This window comes from Macaca thibetana, chromosome 2 (genome assembly GCF_024542745.1).
Source record: "Macaca thibetana thibetana isolate TM-01 chromosome 2, ASM2454274v1, whole genome shotgun sequence".
NCBI classification, from domain to species: domain Eukaryota; kingdom Metazoa; phylum Chordata; class Mammalia; order Primates; family Cercopithecidae; genus Macaca; species Macaca thibetana.
In genome coordinates this window covers 35,134,142-35,157,429 of record NC_065579.1, presented here as the reverse complement: position 1 = coordinate 35,157,429, position 23,288 = coordinate 35,134,142, and the positions used below count along the sequence as shown (strand labels likewise).

The 23,288-nt window shown below is 35.0% G+C and overlaps 1 protein-coding gene across 2 annotated transcripts in view; it reads right to left on the bottom strand.

Annotated features, from left to right (window-relative positions):
• DNAJC13 (DnaJ heat shock protein family (Hsp40) member C13) overlaps positions 1-23,288 on the bottom strand; it is a 121,700-nt gene that overhangs the window by 72,804 nt on the left and 25,608 nt on the right. For both annotated transcript variants that reach the window (XR_007723349.1, XM_050779576.1), the window contains exons 3-17: positions 18,780-18,855; positions 17,860-18,009; positions 17,407-17,448; positions 14,348-14,548; positions 11,701-11,907; positions 11,511-11,606; positions 11,036-11,127; positions 8,808-8,974; positions 8,626-8,705; positions 8,377-8,546; positions 7,843-7,942; positions 4,853-4,960; positions 3,905-4,060; positions 2,621-2,677; positions 1,331-1,452 (exon numbers count right to left, since the gene is read on the bottom strand). Coding sequence is in view for 1 of the 2 variants with exons in the window: in XM_050779576.1 (XP_050635533.1) it covers positions 1,331-1,452; positions 2,621-2,677; positions 3,905-4,060; positions 4,853-4,960; positions 7,843-7,942; positions 8,377-8,546; positions 8,626-8,705; positions 8,808-8,974; positions 11,036-11,127; positions 11,511-11,606; positions 11,701-11,907; positions 14,348-14,548; positions 17,407-17,448; positions 17,860-18,009; positions 18,780-18,855 (1,824 nt within the window). In the remaining variant the exon portion in view is untranslated. The remainder of the gene's footprint in view (positions 1-1,330; positions 1,453-2,620; positions 2,678-3,904; positions 4,061-4,852; positions 4,961-7,842; positions 7,943-8,376; positions 8,547-8,625; positions 8,706-8,807; positions 8,975-11,035; positions 11,128-11,510; positions 11,607-11,700; positions 11,908-14,347; positions 14,549-17,406; positions 17,449-17,859; positions 18,010-18,779; positions 18,856-23,288) is intronic.

The window sequence follows — 23,288 nt, the reverse complement described above, 5'->3', positions numbered from 1 at the left end:
CAGTTTGAAAGCTAACATACTAAAGTAATTAAACTTGTAATTTCCTTCACTGGTATTTGGTAAGTTATGTCAGTGACTCCTAAAAAGGCTTTGTTAGGGACAAAAGAGATAATACTTTATAACAGCAATTTGTAAAAGATAAAGCAATGCAAATAGAGTGATATTTCTATTATACATTGACAGATCTTTAACAGTCTAATTCAAATATTACTAACCTTTTGGAATTTTCTCCAAATTAAAATGCTTCCCTAATACACTAATTGATCACAGTAGGGGTATTTAACTGATTAACTATACTAAAGAGGAACACAACAAGCAAGAATTTAACATGGGGGGGCGGGTTAACGGAATAGGCTATCAACAGTCTCTACTTTTAATGAAAGATGGTGTCTAGCACTGCTAATGAGACAATACTAGGAAAATATCCTTCTTATCTTTATCCTCTAAGACTACTTTTGTTGTTAACACAAGTGAGGGAGGTAGTTTCTTCTAATAGTATAAATAGTAAAAAAAAAAAAAAAAAAAATCACTGGCAAGGCAGCATACCATGACGTATAATAACTACACATAGGTGACAAAGAAAATGTACAGTATTGTAACAAACTAAACATTTAACTCAGCAACTTATGCTATTATTTAAAAGGTCAAAAAATATAATTAAAAATATTTATGATACTCATTGTTTTTACTAATATGAATCATAGTATGGTATGCTTAAGACAGCCAAAAGGGTCACATGTTAGAAATCACAAAGAGGGTTAAAAGGGCTGGAATTCATGTAGTGTGGAATAAATGAATACATTTATGTGTTTATATTTGAATGACTATTAGGAAAAAGGGAATCATTTAATTAAAAGAGATTTAGGTTAAGTCTAGCTTAGGCTGGATATGTAAGGTTTTCTGTGGTTTGTTTTTAAAGTAGAGTATTTGACCAAAGATATTTAAAAAGCAACTATGTGAGGTTTTCACATGGCGTCATGTGCATGCAAGATGGTCACAGGAATGTAAGGAAAAAGGCCTGAGCATGTGGTTCTAGTTCCATAAGCTTGTAAGTACTCTTTTCCATACTAGTCCCATGACTGTGGTGTCAGAGCCTGATAATAGGTTACTGGGGGGAAAAAAGTAAACAGTGTTTCCCCCCAAGTTATCCACAGGCAGGGACCGTGATTGTTTGGGTAAAATCCTTCTGTAAGGAAAGGAAAAGAACTAGGTGGATCAAAAGAAAATGTAATATTTGTGTAATACAAACACATTTAGTTTTATGTAATATCTGAATCAATTATCTATAGACAGGAAGTTAATTTATAGCAAATTGAATTAAATCACCTACCTATTTGTAAGCATCCTTTGATCTGAGCTTATTGTAAACATCGCTGTATGCAAGTGTCGAGGTAAGGCACCTTCACTTAGGGCAAGCTCCTGCATTTTTGTAGCAATTTCTTTATCACCTTCCTTTGGAAAAAGGGTAAGATGATCCCTAAGGCGGCAATCCAGGACAAACTATCCAAACTTTAAAAAACTTATTTTACATCTTTAAATGAAAAAACCATTCAGTATGTAATAAAAGTTTAAAATGCATCTTCTACTCACCCAAAAATAACATAGATGAGTAGTAGCACAGGTAATTTTTAAACCTTTGGAATAAGGTAGACATGTTTCCAGACAACTTTACCTCATAAACTATGCTTTGCTAAACTTAACATTAAAACTAGGTTCATTCCTTGCGTGTGTAGCTGCCAACAAAAAGGAGAGGCTTGGCTATCGCAAGTTCTGTTAAATTTGGGTACTTTGGAAGCTAATACTGAGCAAAGAACCCATTAGCTAAAGGGAGAAAATTAGCCTTTGGTTGTATATACACACTAAAAATGCAAATAAACTTTGATGTTCCATCCAGTTCAATGCCTATATATAATTACAGCTACTTAAGGGCATACTAATTCTGTGATTGTGTGCTATACTTATGCACAGTAGATGAATTTTTTGGTAAAAGTAGAATTCTCAAATTGTATTCAAATTGCTTCTATGACAACAAAAGAATATAAGAATCCAAAAGCCATTTAGACTGATATCATTGTAAACATCAAAGTATGCAACAGACATTCATAGCCACCTTATCTTTTAAAAAATATAGAAACAAAGCAACTATCTTAAAGAAGCAGTATCTTCGACAAGATCATGTCCCAATCTCTAGAGCTCAATTACAAATATGCTTTAGTAAGAACTTTTTTGTTGCCTTATTTGATATCATTTTGCTATGAACTAACTCCATCAATAGAGTTCTATTCAATCTCAAGATTTCAACACCGTCAACATTATCCTTCCAAAAAAGAGCAACAGATAGAATAATAACTTTTAATTACTTTAAATAAAATGAACAAATAATGCAGTAACAGATTTATCTGCTCTACAACTTCACTTACTATGAAATTAAAACTTTTATTACTGAGGATTGTTTCTGTAACAAGCTTAAAACTAATCTCTAAATAAAGATTTAAAACTACTTTTCTTATTCAGAGAAATGTTTATTTCCCAAAAAGACTGAAAGGCAATATTGTCAACTTCAATTAAAACAGCCTATCAACATTCAAGTAAGGTTAAAATTTCAAAACTGTTCTCTCACCTCTATTATTGCCTTCATAACCAACCCAGCTCCTTTTATTATTGCCATGGAAGGATGCTTTAAAGTGAGGGGAAAAAAAGTAACAAAAAATAAAGAAGAATTTTATTCCAACACATTTAGCTGTTACTCTTAAAGAAGGATATACATTTTTACACAAGGTATAAGCCATAATTAGTAAAGGATATATCTCAAAGTCAGTTTGGTTAAATATTTTAGGTATTTTCACAATATAGCCTCAGAGATACAGACACATAAACAAAAAATTTATGTTAGTAGGAAACAGCCAACATTTATTTGAATAATTATTTGAATGATACTAAAATTAAAAAAAACATAAATATCATATATACATACATGTACCTAGTAAGTACTATAGTACTGTATAAAATAACAAACGTTTTCCAGTGTTTATGAAGAGCCCTGCTAAAGCTCATTTTATTATTTGGAAATTTGTAAAGAAAAGGGAACTTTGGGCCTACCACAGAAAAATGAGTTTTTCACTACTAAAATGGAGGCCAGGTGCGGTGGGTCATGTTTGTAATCCCAGCACTTTGGGAGGCTAAGGCAGGAGAATTGCTTAAGTTCAGGGGTATGAGAACAGCCTGGGCAACAAAGGGAGACCCCGTCTCTACAAAACAAACAAATAAATAAATTAGCCGGGTGTGGTAGCATGTGCCTGTGGTCCCAGCTGCTCAGCAATTGAGGTGGGAAGATCACTTGAGTCTGGGAGGCTGAAGCTGCAGTGAGCTGTGACTCCATCACCATACTCCAGTCTGGGCAACGGAACAAGACCTTTGCCTCAAAAAATAAAAAAGCAAGATATAGAAAATGGGCAGAGTGTCAAAACAGCAGTCAACACCCATCAACAGCGCTCTACATGAAACACCAAGAAATCTGTATGCTCAAAATGTACCAATACGATAATGTACTAGGTACATTTGTCTATATTATAGATCAAGCTTGTCCAACCTGCAGCCTACATAGATATTTATATTTATTCAAAGCCAACCCAGGATGGCTTTGAATGTAGCCCAACACAAATTCTTAAGCTTTCTTAAAACATTTTTGTGATTGTTTTTTCTTTTAGGTCATCAGGTACTGTTAGTGTTAGTGTATTTTATGTGTGGCCCAAGACAATTCTTCTTCTTCCAACATGGCCCAGGGAAGCCAAAAGACTGGACATCTCTGCTGTACAAGTATGCAAATGTTATCTTAGAAACAGTGATCCTAAAAGTAGTTCCCTTAAATTCACTGCTATCTGATAAGAAAACTATAAGCTCTCACCTGAAAAAGTTTAAAAAGGGTTCTTCCATTGGATGCTACCATCTCTAAGAGCATATCAAACTGCTGCCCTTCAGTTGTCTCACTATATGGAGCACAGAGGGCAAAGGTAAGGAAGTCCAAGAGTGAACTAATAACTAGGGCACCAGTCCCATGATCCTGAAACAAAGCAACAGATTCTCTTAAAGACTTGAAGATGGGGAGCTTCAGTTACATTGTAACAATAATGTGTTCCTTTCTGTTATTCTATATGTCAGACATAAACATTGACTTTAATTTCTCAACATGAGGTTCAAAGTTGGATGACTCTTTAGTACTTGCTTTGCTCACACAGTGAATCCATTATCCATCATACCTCAAAAGGATCAATTAAAATTCAGTCAAATTTCAAGAGTATAACCAAGACTTCTCAAATGGGTATAACAAAGGTTAATGTTTATTTGCATAAAAGAAATCTTTGCCAATATTTAAAAAACTCTGGCAATCTGCTCATGTTCCTTCAAGATGCTATAGAATGCCCATCTCCAAAATTATCAGGAACTGATGAACAAAGATTTGCCTTAATATTTAAAAAACTCTGGCAATCTGCTCATGTTCCTTCAAGATGCTATAGAATGCCCATCTCCAAAATTATCAGGAACTGATGAACAAAGATTTGCCTTAATTTTCTTAGAGCAGTTTATTTAATAATGACATTTTTTAAGAAAGAAAAAACAAAAATTGGAGTATCACTGTGAAAATCTAAAGGCTTTGACATGTATCCTTCCCAGATTAATGGATACAGTCCTAAGACAAAATATTTTATTATCAGTGACCAAGCTGAACTGTGACCAATACTGACCAAAGCTGGGGGCTATAATAGAAAAACAAAATCATCCATGTCGCACTTGTAGGTTATCTTTCAATAACGGCATGAGACCTACCATGAAGACAAATTTAATTATAACTTACCACATGGGAATTAAATTTCTCCAGTAAGTTTTCCAGAAACTTCTTTGATGAGAGAAGAGAAGCTTTGTTCAACTGTTCTTGTCTTAAGTCATAGTCATCATGCATGGGCTGTTGATGAAAAAAAAAAAAAGTGGTAATTCATAAGCAGTCCCACGTGCTAGCATCACACAAAAGTCATTTATAAAGAGTATTCAAATTACACACTGAAAGAATTAAAAACCATTGCCTTTAAAGTGTAAGACAAAAAGGAAACTCATGATAAGCAGGCAGAAGTGATGATTTACCATGATTTTGATCAGACTTCACAGATAATTTGCCCAACAATTAACTCAACATATACACAAGGTACTCTCTCAAAGGTCACAGATCTTATTAAAAGGTAAACAACATTTGCCCAGCCAGAATTTTAAAACTAAAATTTGAAATAAAACTTAGCATTTAAAAGCATGTACTAAACAACAAATACTTGTCTCAAGGGTGATTTTCTTTTGACTATTGAAACATTCCAGCATGATGGTTAGGAGTACAGTTCCAATCCTAATTTTACTACTGACAATAACTGGGAGACATTAGGCAACGTAAGTTACTTTACATAACTCTGAGTTGCATTTTCCTCAGCTGTAAAGTAGGAGTGATAGTATTTATATAAGATTACTATAATGCTTAGATGAGATAATTCATGTAAGATACACAGCCAACACCTAATATGTAATGAGGGCTCAATGTTTCATAGCACCGTTTACTTTTTTTTTTATTGTGGTAAACTACATATAACAAAAGTTACCATCTTAACCATTTTAAATTACACTGTTCAGTGGCATTAAGCATTCACATCTTTGGGCAACTATCACCACTACTCATCGCTAGAACTTTTTTCATTTTCCCAGACTGAAACTCTGTAATCATTAAACAACAATTCCCCATTCTGCCTTCCCCTAGCCCCTGGCAACCACCATTCTACTTTCTGTCTGTGAATTTGACCTCATATAAATAAAATCATACAGTATTTATCCTTCTGTGACTGACTTCTTTCACTAGCATCATGTTCTCAAGATTCATCCATGTTGCAACACGTGTCAGAATTTCCTTCCATTTTGTTTCTGCTCATTTAGCAAATACTGTACGTTGTTATGGTTAATTGTATAAACTTTGGAGCCAGAAAGTGGGCTTGAAGCCTCCTCTACCACTTACTAGCTACATGACCTTGAACAAGTTACTTGGGCCTTAAGTCCTTCTCTGTAAAATAGATATAATAGTAGTAACTTCTAAAGTTCATTGGAAGACTGAATAATATATGTGAAATTCATAGAATAGTACCTGAAACACAGAAAAAAATAATTATTGTTTATTAAACAGCTTGACAAGGCCCGTTAAAGATAAAAATAAAAATTAAACAAGAATATTATCCTCAGGAAGCTGACAGATTGAAAAAAATATACCATGTTTAGAAATAGCAATAATCCAAAGAAGAAATTGCTAAGAAAGATAAGTGTTATATTCATGAGGGTAATTTCACTTCAGGGAGGGATAAACCACTACCACCTTCAGGAATAGGAAAGCTCCATTTATTTTTAAATTTTTTAATTGTTGTGGGTACATAGTAGGTGTGCATATTTGGTAAGCTTCATTTAAAAGCTGACTTGAGCTCTTAACGAATGATGAGCAGGGAAAGAATTCTGAGCAGAGGGAATATATGGCATATTAATATATATATAGGTCTCTTTCCTTGGCTCCTGACATACAGCACCTAAAACCCTTGCAGACAGGGGTACTAGCAGAATCTTTTGTTGCAACAGTCTTTTACCCTGGTTCCTGACACGGAGCTCCTAAGGCCTTTGCAATTTCCTGAATGATAGGGGAGCCTGACACAAAGCTCTTTACCCTTAGAATTTCCTGGGTGATAGGAACATCTTTTGTTATAATAAAGCAACTCTCCAAATCATTGTTATTTTAAGTTCTAGTTATCTCACTACTTGTTTGGAACAGTAAATATAATTAATTCACTTTTGGGGATGCAAGGTTTTATAGAAGTGTTTACTTATGTTTATGTGCCACTAAGCTTGCCTAAAACACTTTATATAAGGAAAAGTCCCAGGTACTACACACAAAACTGAGATAATGAGAAACTTCAAAACTATACTAAACAATTGTTTCTCCCTCTGTACAAGCTGCCACTGAGTTAGATCTTTACTGCGCAACAGCTTTCAGATGTACCTCTTCTTTAGCCCCTGTGACTACCCTAGCTCAGCAACTCATTTCTTACATGACAATTTGGTCAACCTGCCTCTAATTTTACTTCTATTCTCCACATACTACCAGTGTGGGTTTTAAAAAACTCAAACCTGATCACGTTACTGCTCTCTTGCTAAAAAATCCTTACAAAAGAATGCAAATCTAGCTCCTCCCTCCTGATACAGAAGTTTTTTTATTACTGTCTGCATACATCTCTAGCCGCAACTCCTAATTATCTAATTACCCACCCCCCACCCATACCTCATAACCCAACCATATTTAATTATTTGTTGCTTTCCAAACATGCCTTTGTACATGCTATTCCCCACCCAGGAAGGCCTTTCCAGAGCTAGAAAATTCCTGCCTGTCCTTCAAGATTCAGATCAAATGTAACATCTTCCAGAAAGAGTGGGTGAGAATCTTTCATTTCCCCTCATCACCAAACAAAAAGTGCTGCTTTTCAAGATCCTATGGCCCCTACTACCTTACCTTGTACAGATATGCCTACTTTACCAAACTGTCAACAAAGTGAAGGAAGAAAAGAATTTCTGTCTTATAGATCTTTGAATTTCTGGCACACAGAACATTGCCTGGTATATAGAATATGCTAAACAAAGGTTTATTTGAATAACTATGAGAACAATTTAAAAAACATAGAAACAAGAACTGATTGGTACAATGAAAATCTGGGATTGTGGAAATCAAAACCACCAGTCAACTTAAGAAAAACCAGTTTCCTTAAGAAAACTATGACTTACACACATAAGGGCACAAAGCATATCAACTGCTGCATGGATGACTCCATTGTTGCTCCTTTTGAGTGCTTTTACTACCTTCACCCCGAGACGCTCGCGAAACCTTTTGGAACAAAAACCAAGCATATAATAGCAATATCAAAACATTTTAATGTTATATTACTGAAATACGTCATATTAACTTTCCATTGTATTACTGGAACAACGACATATTTTAAATTCCACCTCTGAAATTTATCAGTCTTCATAATAGTTTTTTCTTCGAGAGGGAAAATATTTTTTAGGGTTAACTAAAACTAAAAGGCATGTAATTTCCCATTCAAATTCAAGAGTCAGGAATATTACTGGTGAGTATGGGACCAATATTCCGCTTCTCCTCCCCTCACCTTCCTTTTTCATTTCTCATGAATAAAGTACCATATCACCCTATAAAAGGTATCTGGTTTAGTCAAGGAAAAGGAAGTGAATCGTTCTTTATTTGCCATTTTGAGTAGTTCAAACTCTCTAAGAGAAATTAAGTTTCAGAAGACAACTTACTTTGGAAGCTGAGTGAAAGCTAGGAAACCAGCTTTGGATGCCACAAGCCTCCTCACGGCCTGAAACTGACTCTCAAGTTCCGCATTTGAAGCAACGACATCCCCTTCTTGGGACAACAATGCTGTTATGGCATTATTGATCAGTTTTTCTTTGTTTTCTGAGAAGAGACCCTAGGTGAAGAAAGAGTATTTCAAAAAAGTTTCCATACCAAAAGTCAATAACAATGAACAATTATAAAACTTATCTTACATCTTGTGTTACTGCATGCAAGACTCCACTGTATGAAATATTAGCATTGAACCTGAATACAGCATCTGCAAAGTTGCCATCTGTAAAGAGATTAAGAGGTTCAAAAAGAAGATACGAATCCCTAATTCTTAAATTATTAAGTAGATGGGTGGAAATGTAATTACATTTAAATCAATACTTACTTGGAGGCGTAGCTAAGAACCTGAGATGAAGGCTCTCTACTTCCTCATCAACAGGCATGCTGAGTAACCCCCATCGCTGACCTTTATGGGTTGGTGTCATTTTTACACAAACATCTCTATTACCAGAGGCTCTTACTCCATCCAGCAAACTTGCTAATAAGGAATCTCTAAGTAAGAATAAAAGTAAAAAAAGGTTTTAGCATTGATGATTAAGGGGAATTCTGATCTAGCATGAAGCATAGGCCCTTTAGCAGGTAACCTGCTCAGGGACACACTACAGTTACAATGGGAAACACAAAGAGTGGGGCTAAGGAAGAGCTCTAATACTAGCTCTTCACTGTGCTGCTACATGACACTGCACAAGTTACTTAAACACTAACTTCAACGTCTCTTTCTCTCCCTTTATTTTTAACAGCTTTACTCAGTTCTAACTTACAAATCACAAGTCATCCAATTAAAATGTACAGTTTGATAATTTTTAATACATTTATACAACTGTATAATCACCATCATCCAGTTTTGATATATTTTCATCACTCCAGAAAATTTCCTCATGCCCATTTGCAAAAGAACACTCCCCAGCCCCAGGAAACCACCCATCTATCTCTATAGTTTTGCTTTTTAAAGAAACTTCATAAAAACAGAATTATAGAATATGTAGTCATAGGTGTCTTATTTTACTTATCATACATAGGCTTTTAGGATTCACTCAAGTTGTTGCATGTATTAATTCAGTCCTTTTTTACTGCTGAGTAGTATTCCATTGTATGAACAGACAACATTTTGTCTGTTCATTCACCGGCTGATTTAGACATGGATTGCTTCTGCTTTTGGCTATAATGAGTAATGATATTATGAACATTCATGTGCAAGTCTTTCTGTAGGCATCTTTTCATCTCTCTTGGATAGATACCTAAAAGTGGAACTGCTGGGCCATATAAGTATGTGTTTAATCTTTTAAGAAATTATCAAACTGTTTTTCAAACTGGTTTTATCATTTTGCCTTCTTACCAGCAATGTATGAGAGTTCTTTTCTCCATATCCTCGCCAATACCTGGCACTGGCAGTCTTTTTGATGTTAGTCATTTTAGTGAGTATGTAGTAGTTTGCATTTTTGTTTCCTAAAGATTCATGATCTTTTCATGTATTTACCATTCATATTTCTCCAGTGAGGTATCTATTTGAATCTTTTGCCCATTTACTATTGGGTCGCTTGGTTTTTCAGTATTGAGTTGTAAGAGTTCTTTACATATTCTGGATAGAAGTCCTTTATTAGCTATATGCTTTGCGAAGATTTTCTCCCTATGATCTGTCTTTTTCTAAATGGTGTCTAAGTTCTAAACTTTAATGAAGTCTAATTAACAACCTTTTCTTCTTTTCTGGATTGTGTTTTTGGTATTACATCTGATAAATCTTTTCCTAACCTCAAGTCACAAAGAATTTGCTGTACTTTCTGCATGTAAGTATTATTGGGAATAAGAGGACCTTCTTCCTATGGTTACTGTCAGGACTAAGCAAGATAATGTACATAAAGCATCTGATAAACAGAGCGTTAAGATCCTTCCTCTGATTAGAACATCTGTACTTTTTTTAAGATGTTCTTTTTCCTTGAATTCAGGACAGGAAAAAACATAACCATTGCTTAACATTCCAGTCTTGTTGACCTTAGATTGAAAGCTCTGTAAGGCAAGAAACCGATACCGGTCATATACTACTGGAAATACTATAAAAACACTATACAGGCCAGGTGTGGTGGTTCATGCCTGTAATCCCAGCACTTTGGGAGGCCAAGGCGGGCGGATCACTTGAGGTCAGGAGTTCGAGACCAGCCTGGCCAAGATGGAGAAACCCTATCTCTACTAAAAATACAAAAAAAAAGAAAAAAAGAAAAAAATTAGGTGTGCATGGTGGTGCATGCCTGTAATCCCAGCTACTAGTGAGGCTGAGGCAGGAGAATCGCTTGAACCCGGGAGGCGGAGGTTGCAGTGAGCCAAGATAATGCCATAGCACTCCAGCCTGAGTGACAGAGTGAGACTCTGTCTCAAAAAAAAAAAAAAAAAAAGTAATTTGAAAATGGGATGGTCATTTTAAATATGCAAGAAAATGTCTTTTCCCAAGTTGAACAATTTTAAATTTCTAGACTACAAATCTTTGATTTTCCTTGTTGACCAAGCACTGTGCCTTGCACATACTAGGATTTCAAAAACTTAAATTAAAAAAAAAGATACCTTTCTGTTGAAGAATATTTCCGTACTTGCCCTTTTATAAATTCAATGGTAAAAAGTTGTGGATTTTCTGAGTCACAGACCAATGCAAATACCTAATGAAAAAACAAAAAACAGCTTCAACAAAAAAATGTTTATGGTTTTAGAGTATTTCATTATGAAATGCATCGCTTAGCTTACAAAAGTCAGTATTTTAAGATGTGACTTGTTTACAATGTAAGAGTTTAAAACTGCTTAAAAGTCTCATTCAAATTTTCAGTTATTGAGTAACAAGTTCCATTCTTTATATATACTTGGAAAATAACTTTTGTAATAATCATTGTTCTATGATCAATTAATATAAATATGTTAAGAGTTAAATACAAATTCTGTCCATTTCATATGCTTTAGCCATGAGTAAACATTAAAATACAAAGAAAAATATCCTAATTTATCAATAGAAAGAAATCTCATTTAAGCTAACAATGCTGAAACTTACTTCTCCTAAAGGCTTCAATGTTGCAATATTATAGGTTGCTGGATCACGTTCTACTAAACATGTTTCTGTAAGTGCTAGAACTCTTTTTACAGGCTCCTTCAAAAAATAAAATTGAGACATATTAAAAAGTTATTTTTAAAAATGTCAAAATCAGATGAATAAATTTTCATTTTTAACATATGGGTCTTACCGAATGTCTAGGTGATATTTTTTGGACTACAAACTCTGCTAAAGATGTGATGGATTCATCAGTGCTGTATTTTCCAAAGCGAAGATTCAAATATTGCTCAAATTCTAAAGGCTCTTTCCTGATCCGCAATGAAATACCTATGTAGTTACCAGCATGGTCTATTGCACTTTTAATAATCTCTTCTCTTTGTTCTGATGCAAATAAATGCTGCACAAATTTAGAAAGTTAAAAAGTCAGAGTTGAAACAACTGAAATGTGTCTATAGCTAATCAACTCATAGGAAAGGTATTAAAGTAGAAATTCTAGACAAAAAAGAGGTAGGTCTTAGAAGCAAATAAACAGTTGTTTCAATGAAAAGACTATTACTAAGTTAAAATAATAAAGTCTGGGATACAGAGCCTGGCAAGCAACTCATTGAATGGCAATTATCTCAAAATTTCTCAGGTTCTGGTTCTCATCACCTTACGCAAAACAGCACGCTGGTTCTTCCAAGAAGGGCCTCCAAGGAACCCCAGTCAAGCCACTGGGGGTGATGGGTACTGTGTGGGCAGGACTCTCAGTTTCAAACAAGGCAGCTCTGATTTAATCTGTTTTACATAGTGGGCTTCTTTGCAAGATGATGCTGAAGAATGTTTAAATGTTTACAAGTCATTGGCCTACTAATGTTACAGACCAACTTTCTGGGCTCTATTTACAAAGATAAGGAAACAGGCTACAGGATGAGTATCTGTCATTTGAAATGCTTGGGATCAGAAGTATTTCAGACTTCAGAGTTTTTCAGCGTTTGGAATATCTTCATTGCACTTACCAGCTGAGCATCTCAAATCTGAAAATCCCAAATCTGAAATGCCCCAATAAGCATTTCCTTTAAGCATCATGTTGGCACTCAGAACGTTTCAGATTTTGGAACATTTTGAACTTCCAGATTTGGTATGCTCAACCTAAACTTGCATTTGGTGCCTAGAGGCCAGAAATGCTAAATGTCCTGTAAAGGGCAGAGTAGGTATCCCACACAAGAAAGAATTGTCCTGCTCAGAATGTCAATAGCTCCCCTGCTGAGAAACGCTGGATCACATCGTGTTTAAGAACCTGATCTTATTCCTAGCAACTTTTTATAGTCACCATAGATGCAAAAGGTATTCAAGGTTTGTTGAATAAATCTGGTATAGTACCATATTTATAGTGAATTGATTCATTTTAGCTAGTGTCTTACAGTGAGAAAGTGGATTAATTCAAATCAAAACTTCTTGCTGCCACCAGGTAATATAAAATGTTGGCAATAAGAAGAGTATCAAACAATCTCCATCCTTAAGATTTACCTTATTATTCCATTTTATGGCTTGGTTGAATTACTGTGAGACAGTTATCCTATTAAGGCCTGACAGGCCATATTCTTGTAATCGGGTATGTTTACCAACAAGATGTTAAGCATTCCAAATTACCACTGACCAGGGAAGACAGTCTATGGATAGTACTAAGACAGCAGGCTTTGGGCTAGGAGAAGGGCCTTCATCTTTTGGGTCTAGCCTCAGAGGTAACACACGGAGGTTTACCTGTGTGTTCCTAGATGAGGAAAACTAGGATGGTACCCATCAAGTGGGGAAAGAGTAAATCTAAGATGGAAAAAGGCCTGTAACTCTGAAGAACACAACTATATTTTGTACATCAGATTATCTAGTGCCCATCATTGTTTATTTCCCTTTTGCTAACATCTACTCTTATATATGTAAAAGTTCTAGGCTTACTTTGGCTCTGCTACGAAGAGAAGGATATTTTATCTACAAAACACTAAATATTGAAGCAGCATTCCCAGAACACTAAGGTAGCTACAAAAATTAAATTTTCAAGAGAAAGGAATTTTGCAATTAAGTTCAAATGAGTCTCTCCATTTGGAGACCTTCCTCTACTGTACATCTTTGAGATAGAAAGGCAGGATATATCTTTAAAAAAAAAATAGTTATCTATACTTCAGCTTCTATTACTGATTAATAGGGTCTCAGCATCTTAAGTAGCTTCTGTTACACCCCATAATTTACTTATATATAGTTCTGAATTTCAGAACAAAAACATGTAATGAATCCCAAATTAAGTTTCAACGAATACTCAGATTTCAGATTATAAACAGCTAGGCAAAGGATGAATGACTCTCAAAAAGTAAGCGATTTTAAATTACTTTTTCAATTTTTTTTTCCTTTTTGTGCAGAACAAGATCTCGCTATGTTGCCCAGGGAGGTCTCAAACTCCTGAGCTCAAGCTATCCTCCTACCTCTACCTCCCTAAGTGCTGGGATTATAGGTGTGAGCTACCCTGCAAGGCTTAAATTACTTTTTCAAAGAAAGCTTAGAAACTTTTTGGTAAGACAGTAATACCAATGAAAATAACAACTGTAGTCACTGTTTACAGTACTAAGCCATTCATTGTGTGTAAAGCATTTTACATATCTCACCAGATCCTCACCCTCCTCCTTTTGGAAAGCAGCAAATTGGGATTCAAGCTCAGGTATCTTTGATACCAAAACCTGCACTCTTATACTTCTTCCCAGAGGACTCACGTGAAATTTCTAAATGAAGTATAAAAAGCTTTGCTTTCCTTCAAATGGTCATGACCCTTTTAAAGGGTTTTTTTCTTTTTTTAAAAAAGTACTTACCAATCTACTAAATCCTCCGTAAAGTATACAAAATCCTCCTTGATAATCTGAGAGATCTACAAATCCTTCAATATTTCTATAGTCATAGGAACAGAGTACTCTGTTGGTTGCTGGATTAATTTGGTCAAAGCCTCCAGGAGTTACTTCCAAAATTACGGGTTTTCTTGAGTCACTCCAGTGATGCTTATAGCAGTTGTATCTCTAGAGACAGGAACAGTATTACTTTTAGGTTTGTAAAATAAAACTATATAAAATAAAATTTAATGTATCAGTCACTATCGAAACAACCAAAAATCTAATCATCATCATAAATATTTAGAACTACTATCCAAATTGTTAAAAATATGATTAATGTTAGCCATTTGGAGGTGTTTAAGAATGTTTGCACTAATTGAAGACAGTACATTCCTTTTTAATTAGCAAAGGTTTTGGACTACAATATTTTGTGAAGCTATTTTAAGCCACTCTATGTGAATTTATAAAAAGAAAAAAGGAAATCCTACATAGAAATGTATTCTGAAAGAGTTTTATTGGAAAAAAGATCCACTTTCTTTGATGAATTCTTTTAATCCAAGTTCAATACTGAAAAGAGCTAAGTCACATTTCAGGGAACTTGTAATATTCAATTTAAACAACCTGAATCAGCTCAGTATATTAATGTATATTTTATTTCCACATACCAAAAAAAAAAAAGCTGAGGCCTACATTTGACCTTAGGCTTTTCTAACCACACTTTCAAGATTTTAGATCATAATAGCAAGTAAAATTCCATTTAGATAATATTCTTTCACAAATTAAAGTAGCTGAGTGTCAGAAATTATCAGAATAGTCAATATCCATTTACTATCCAGTTATAGTCTTTAAGAAGAAAAAAGGTTTAATCAAGGCTGCTAAGCAAAATGATGCGATATGAAAGAAGAAAATAAATTTAAAATAAAAGAAAATTGAAGCAAAGAGAAAATAAGGATAACAAAGTTTCAGATGTGAAATGAGTATCCTCTCCCCCACCAACACACCACAAAGTTTTCTCCCCATCAATATGAAGTGAGATACATGGTCATTTACCATTTTTAACATAAAAATCAATTGGCTGCTCTACGGTACAACTATTTCTAATACTGAAATAACAAATTATCTTCTAGGTTTTCAGAAAAGAGAGTGAGGCACAAAGTAATGAATACCTCCACTAATATCCCAACACTGAAGTCAGCAATGACCTTCATAGGACATCAAGTCTCCTCAACATTACTGATCTATGCATCACACACACACACAGTTCCATAAAAGTAATTGTGCAGACAGACAAGGGGCCTGCATTAACCCAAGAATATAGAACCTTGATTCTGAACTAAAAGATCAATCAATGCCACACCTCTCCTGCAGGAATGGAAGAAGAAGGTAGGTCACAAAAATTGTGAAGTTTTCCAAACTACACTTGTGTACATGCCTCGAGACCACTATATAGAATATTCTCCATTCCTCCCAGCTCATAAACAGCTGCCATTAATGAGATGTGCTGATAGAAACATCATTATATCTCAGGATTGCACGGACCAACCAAGAAGGACTTTGAGAAACCCTGATTTAGAAGTATATCTAGGGCAAATGGAGGTCTTAGAGCCAAATTCAACTTAGGCAAGAAGAGTGCCGTTTAGCCAGCACAGCATTTGGGGTGGAATCTAAATTTGTTTTTAGGATGATATAGGTGTCACTTTGAGCCCCTTACTCCTGATGTAAAATTAGGTAAACTATCCTTTGGGCTATCTTCTAGAGGTACTGTTTCTACCACAAGATTTTGAAAAGTATTAAGTGGCGGAAGTTAACTGGTACAAAAGGCAGCTTATATAAAAACTCTAAGTATGCTTTTGAAAGCAGTTGTTTCCCAAACAGATGAAGTATGTCACCTGCCAACATAGAATATTAAAATAAGCACACCAAGTTATGATTTATAAAAATTTGACCACGGCTCATCAGGAACAAGAAATAAGCAGCTCGCCGGTTGCCATTGAACTATTTTAAAAGGCTGCTGAGCAACCAGTCAATTGCTAGAGTTGAAATTACGCCTGAAGTCCCAGCTACTCAGGAGGCTGAGGCAGGAGAATGGCGGGAACCCGGGAGGCGGAGCTTGCAGTGAGCCGAGATCGCGCCACTGCACTCCAGCCTGGGCAACAGCATGAGACTCCGTCTCAAAAAAAAAAAAAAAAAAAAGAAAAAGAAAAAGAAATTAATGAGGTTTCTAGGATGCTAAAACAAGCAGCAGAGTATTCATAGAAAGGATGAGGGCCTAAGACGGACAGGAGAATGGTGCTGCCCGCATATTAGAATTCAGTTCCTGCCTTTTGCCAAAAGCTAGGGTTCTGAACAGTGCTATAAATTTAAGCATTATTTTTCCCCATTATAAAAGTAATACCTGCTAATGGGAAGGAAGTTAATATTTCAAGAGAGTGTAAAAGCATACACGCCTATTCCTCTTTCCCAGAAGTCTCTGATTTAGTTTAAATGCTGCTGTTACATTACTGGAAAAGGCCTGGGAAAGTTAAGATGACTTTGATATGCTACCAGTTTCCTCCAAAGCTGTCAGTGCACCATGCCAAGCTTCAGTACAGGCCAGATCCAGTCCAAGAACATGAAAGAAGACAGTTTCAATATGCTCAAATCTTAAAACTTGAACACTTCTGAAATAAGAAACTCCTACACGAAACAACGAATGCATGTTCCAACAAGCACTATCAGCAGTGTGATGCTCTCTAGTATTATTGTTTGGAATACTGAATAAGGACTACCTGAATGCTTATAGTGTTGCTTTAAATGCTCCAAAGGTTTTTTTGCCTGATTTTTTTTCCCCATCTACCAGCATCAACATTCTTAAATCTAACTGTTCATATTTGAGTTTCCTATTAAACTACATCATGTATCATATGGTAACAGGAGACATTAAAATTTTGTTTCCGTTTTTTCCCTTTAGCTTTGCTACAAATGGAACAGATTATGAAATGATTTTTACAATAAAGGGCAACATTTGAACAAATAAAAATACATAATAAATGTTAAATATTTACCCTTCCTGTGATTTTTCCCTCTGAAAAATCGGTTCTAAATCTCTGAAAGAGAAAACATAACCACAGTTTATAACAGACTGGTAAGGAAGACTTGGCTCAGTCCCTTCTACTCAAAGCAAGTAAAATCCTGACTTGGTAACCTGGACACTAAAAACTGTTATTCAAGTTATAGTTTAAGAATATTCAATAAAAAGAGTATGAAACCTTATTGAAGAACAAGATAAACATACAATGCTTTCTCTTGCATATGCAATTAAAAAAAACTAATAAGAAACTCTCAAATATAAAAGATTTCCAGACTGTTAAAGTGAACATTCCACAGTGTCAAGTTAAAGGTCAGTAAGAAAAAGTAATCATAGTGGGTATAGAGAACATTAATTTCTCTACTTATATGTAACTACTTCATTTTAAAAAGAGAAGAAAGAAATTTCATTTATGAACATGGAATCTTACTAATGCTTCTGTAAGAAGTTCTGTTCTGTGCTCTGTAGAAAATTTTAAAGTTTCTGACTTTTTTCCACTGCCTTTACGAAATGTGAGGTTGAACTCTGTTCCTTGTCCTTTTCCAACAGGGCTGATGCTGCAAATATCTCCATAAGGCCACTAAAAAAAAAAAAGTTATTTTGAGTGGTGCTACTATAACACAGTAAAATGTAATGCTTACTTTTGTCACTTTAATTTCATAATCACTGATTAAATCAGCAAAATTTTACAAAATAGAGGTCTAGAAGTTGTGTCTTATAGTAATTCTGTAAAGAAATTCTTTCAAAGGTTTTTAGTCAGAAAAATTCAATATGCATTCTTATTTTAATGATGACATTAATCCAAAGAAATTAAAATTAAAAAGTGACAAGAACTGGGAGGTGAAATTTTATGATTACTTATAAATTTGTTAATAAGTTTGTGAAACATGCCTAATTTGGAATTAAAATAGGCCAGAATAACTTTGAATATGTTTACTTATAAATGTTCAGGTTACTCTTGCCTTTATACACACATAATGCTACTTCCATGACAAGTATTTTATACCAACTGGACTCATGACTTACATATGTTTTTATTACAGTAAAAAGTATAAGCCTTTAAAAATTATAGAGAACTAAACTACTAATCGTACATAAAGGAGGTGGCCACAACTAATAGTAACTTCAAGTTATACCCTTGAGAGCCTAGAAATAAGCGTATTCTCCCCCTCCTCTTTATTTATTATTTTTGATCCCCAAATCAGAGTATTACATAAGCACATCAATCTCTTTCAGATTTGACATTTCTATCTTAAAGTACTGATTTAAGGGCGGGTAATGGGTCACAGCCTGGCTTTTAAAATTCAAAGGGAGTTCATACAAACACCTAACAGCTTCTAACAGGATTACCTGATTTGTTACTTCTAAGGTATTGGGATTATATGTAGTAATCGCATGAGTTCCAACTGAAAAGACACGCTTATACCTACAAAAGGAAAACAAGTGCTTAAATTTAGTGCTAAACAAAAAGATATTTTATAAGAAAATATATAACACAAAACAAACACTTCAATAAATACACAGAAATGTATTAGTTGATTAATGGTGACTAAATATAGCTTAGTTATATATTCTCACCTTTTTAAATGTTCTAAAATGTTATTTTTATTAAAACCCACCCACTCATTTTACTGTGAACTATTAACATATCTAAGTAGAAAAGTATGACTTACATGCAAGCAACCTTGTGTGTTGCCAGTATAAATTAAGTTGGGAAAGCATCAGCTGAGGATGCTGAAAGATTCTAAATGGGAAACTTATTTTAAAAAAAGACACTGCATACCAATGCTTTCAAAATACCCTTACAACAAAGCCATTCGGAAAGGAAGGAAAAGCTATGGCCTGGGGCAACTGGTCAGTCCATATCCTGGAACACAGCCATATCCTGGAATCTTAATAGTTTCTACTTAAGCAACTACCTATTACATCTCAGTGTTGCAATTTTATAGAAGTAGGAAGCCTATACCACAAACAAGCAGTTTTCACTTCTCACTTCATTTCCTTTCCTTCAAGTAACATATTTGAAGGAGAAAAAACATTTGGGTATCAGTAATCCTTCAGAAGAGAGAGGAAATCATAATCATAAAAGGAAATTGAATTAGAAAAATTTATTTAAAGCAAAATAGTTCTTTGGAAATAAAATATTAAAATGGATAAAACATTAGTATATATAAAACAAAATTTAGGAAAACAATTCACACAACCATACAGACAAAAGTTTTTTAAAATGTTGTGTATAACTCTATGCTGACAAATTTGAAAATTAAGAATAAATCAACGTTTATATGGAAGAATTTAAGAAAGCTGCAAAGAATTACATCCACCAAAAGCACCAGGCTCAAATGATTTCAAGGCAGAAGAAACCTAAGAGGACCAAGTAACTCCCATGCTTCTTAAATTGTTGCCGATAACTGAGTAAAGGCAGCTTCTCAATTCTTTCAATACTACTAAAATCTGAAAAGACAATACAATAAGAAAAAAACCCCACAAATCTATTTTCAAAGTTAATATTAGCAATATCAAGTCGCACTTTAAAATAGTAATACACCGTGACCAATTAGGTAAACACTTCAATATTAGAAAAATCTATTAATATAATTGGTTATATTTATTGAAATATCTATTTGTATTTTAATATGAGATTTTTAAATTTTTATATGGATATGTGGTAAAGATTTATAAAATCGATCATTTTTCTCGTCTATTTTTAAAATCAGTATATTATAAAAATTAGAAAGGAAATGATCAATTTTATTAATCTTCAACACATATCCATATAAAAAAGTACTGCTACATTATAAATGCTTTTTTTTCCTAATTCTACATGTCCAAAGTAGAGTGAGAAACTAAAGAATTACAGCACTTCCCTCTAACAAAAAAGCAGTCATTTGCTTCTTTTTAAAGTGGAGTGAGGGTTAGGGGACTGGTGAAGTAAACAAGCTATCTAAAGAGCTTAAAAGTCTCAAAACTTCAAAGCCTTTATCAATTAATAGGAACTAAAACAAAGAAATAAGATTTTGCTCAATCTTTGACTTAAAAGCTGCAAAATGAAATCAAATGTGTGATAAGAGATGTGAATTCACAAACTATTTTTCAGAATCACCTTGAAAGTCAAACATGAAAATGCTTATAATCCTGAAATAAAACAACAGAATTTGTTTATTTTATTCTGGGAGCAAAAAGTGAAAGAATGCCTGAAATGTTCCAAATGTAACTGCTGGTGTCATGTACAGTCTTAGAGGATTGGCTAAGAAAATATCCTTTTCAATCTTACACCAATCTTCTCTACCACACCTAAGCCTCTTCTAGTATCTTTCTCATATAATTCTGTCATCTAGATCATACTGTCAAAATAACTTTGAGATGACAATATTTTAGAACTATATTGTCCAATAAGACACTTCCTGATACGGCAAATTTCCACTGTCCAATAAGGAAGCAGTTCCCAACCTTTTTGGCACCAGGGACCAGCTTTGTGGAAGACAATTTTTCCATGGACAGGGCAGGGAGATGGCTTCAGGATAAAAGTGTCCTACCTCAGATCGTCAGGCATGAGTTAGATTATCATAAGGAGCACACAACCTAGATCCCTCTCATGTGCAGGAGGTGGAGCTCAGGCGGTAATGCTTGCTCGCTTGCCCGCCGCCTATCTCCTGTTGTGGGGCCCAGGTCTTAAGAGGCCAAAAACCTGGGCTTGGGGGCCCCTGCAATAAGGTAGCAATGAGCCAGGTGTACCTATTAAGCACTTGAAGTGTGGCTAAGGCAACTGAATTTTACATTTTATTTAAAGTTAAATACTTTAAATAGCCACATGTAGTTAGTGGCTACCATATTGGAGAGATCACATTCTGGATCCTTCAGCAAAAGGATCCTGGAGTTGTATGCATGCTAGACCCAGCAGAGTACTGTCATAACTAGTAAACTCAGAGCTATCTTTCGGATAAATACTGAGCTCTAAAGCCATCCTAAGAAAGCTATAAAAAAAAAAAAAATCCTAAGAGAATTCCCTTCCCCTCTGCATTCCCTTCCGTAAGTACTCCCCATGCCACTCCTCTTTTAAGAGTGGCTATTGAACTTCTGCTTAAGGATGGGGCAATTATTTCTATGTCATTTAAGACATCTTTATAAGCAAGCTTGAACTTCCAAAGATTACCAAAAAAGCCTCCTTGGATAACAGATACAGAGATGAAAATCTCTAAAATGTCTCACATGTATGGAAAATTAGTCACAACATTTACAGCTAAAAGATTTTTATCAGCAGAGCGTGATGACTCACACCTGTAATCCCAGCACTTTGGGAGGCCGAGGCAGGAGGATCACTTGAGGTCAGGAATTTGAGACCAGCCTGGTCAACATGGGGAAAACCCGTCTCTACTAAAAAAACAAAAATTAGCCAGGCGTGATGGTGGGTGCCTGTAATCCCAGCTACTCAGGAGGCTGAGGCAGGAGAATTGCTTGAATGGGGGAGGTGGAGGCTGCAGTGAGCCAAGATCATACCACTGCATTCCAGCCTGGGTGAGACTCCATCTCAAGAAAAATAAAAAATAGAAGATTTTTATCTTTTACTAAGTCAACAGTGTCCCAAGTCAAAGAACAGACAAAGAGTCCATGGATTCAGGGAGGCACAAGTCTTCATCTTTGAGGCTGACTCCTACCATAGTACCCAGCATTGACTACAGTAGATACTCAATAAATGCTTAATAGCTAAATAAAACAATCTATCCAAAAATGTCACTATGACCTATTAGCCTGCTCTTGCCTTTAAAGCAGGATGTCAGACAGCAAGTAATTTTACACCAATTTTTAAATTCATAGATCATCAGAAAAAGGCTAAGTTCATATTTTTATGACGAAAATATTCATTTTATTGGCTAAGAAAAATATTGTCATTTATAAATGACAATTTAATTTGCTGTTCTGAGTTTGCGATGAATTTATTGGCTAATTCTTAAAAATTATCATACTAAAAATTAGAAAAATACAGCCATATAAAATTTAAAAAGACTGAAGTCAACAGAATATGAGACATTTATGACACATACCAGATACATAATGTGAAAAAATATTAAAGACCTTTGCCCCCAAATGAAAAATTAATATTCATTATTGGCTTTACCTACTGCACCTGTTTTCTTTTTATTCAGGGACTAAACTTACATCATTAAATGCCTACAAGAAGTAGGTATTTCTTAAGTTATCACAATTCACAGACTTATTGTAATACAATAGGTTATTAAACATAATTTATGTTACCATTAGGTGTAATGTTATTTAGAATCAGGAAACAAATGCTGCTTAAAGAAACACAAGTGTTTGAAGCAATTGCTTTATCTATGGGGCATTTTACTCTCCCTGCAATTGGTGATAAAGAATAAGGAAAAAAAATGTGCTAATGATAGTATTGGTGGAGATAAGATCGTCTGAACAGGAAGACCACTGAGGCAAAAGCTGGGGATGTAATCAAGTTTTGGATTTGATAAGGTGATGCTTATATTTTTTTAACAGATTAAACTTATATTAATTTGTATTAAAACACTTCTAAATTGGCCGGGCGTGGTGGCTCAAGCCTGTAATCCCAGCACTTTAGGAGGCCGAGACGGGCGGATCACGAGGTCAGGAGATCGAGACCATCCTGGCTAACACGGTGAAACCCTGTCTCTACTAAAAAAAAAAAAATACAAAAAAAAAAACCAAAAAACAAAAAACTAGTCGGGCGAGGTGGCGGGCGCCTGTAGTCCCAGCTACTCGGGAGGCTGAGGCAGGAGAATGGCGTAAACCCAGGAGGCGGAGCTTGCAGTGAGCTGAGATCCGGCCACTGCACTCCAGCCTGCGCGACAGAGCGAGACTCTGTCTCAAAAA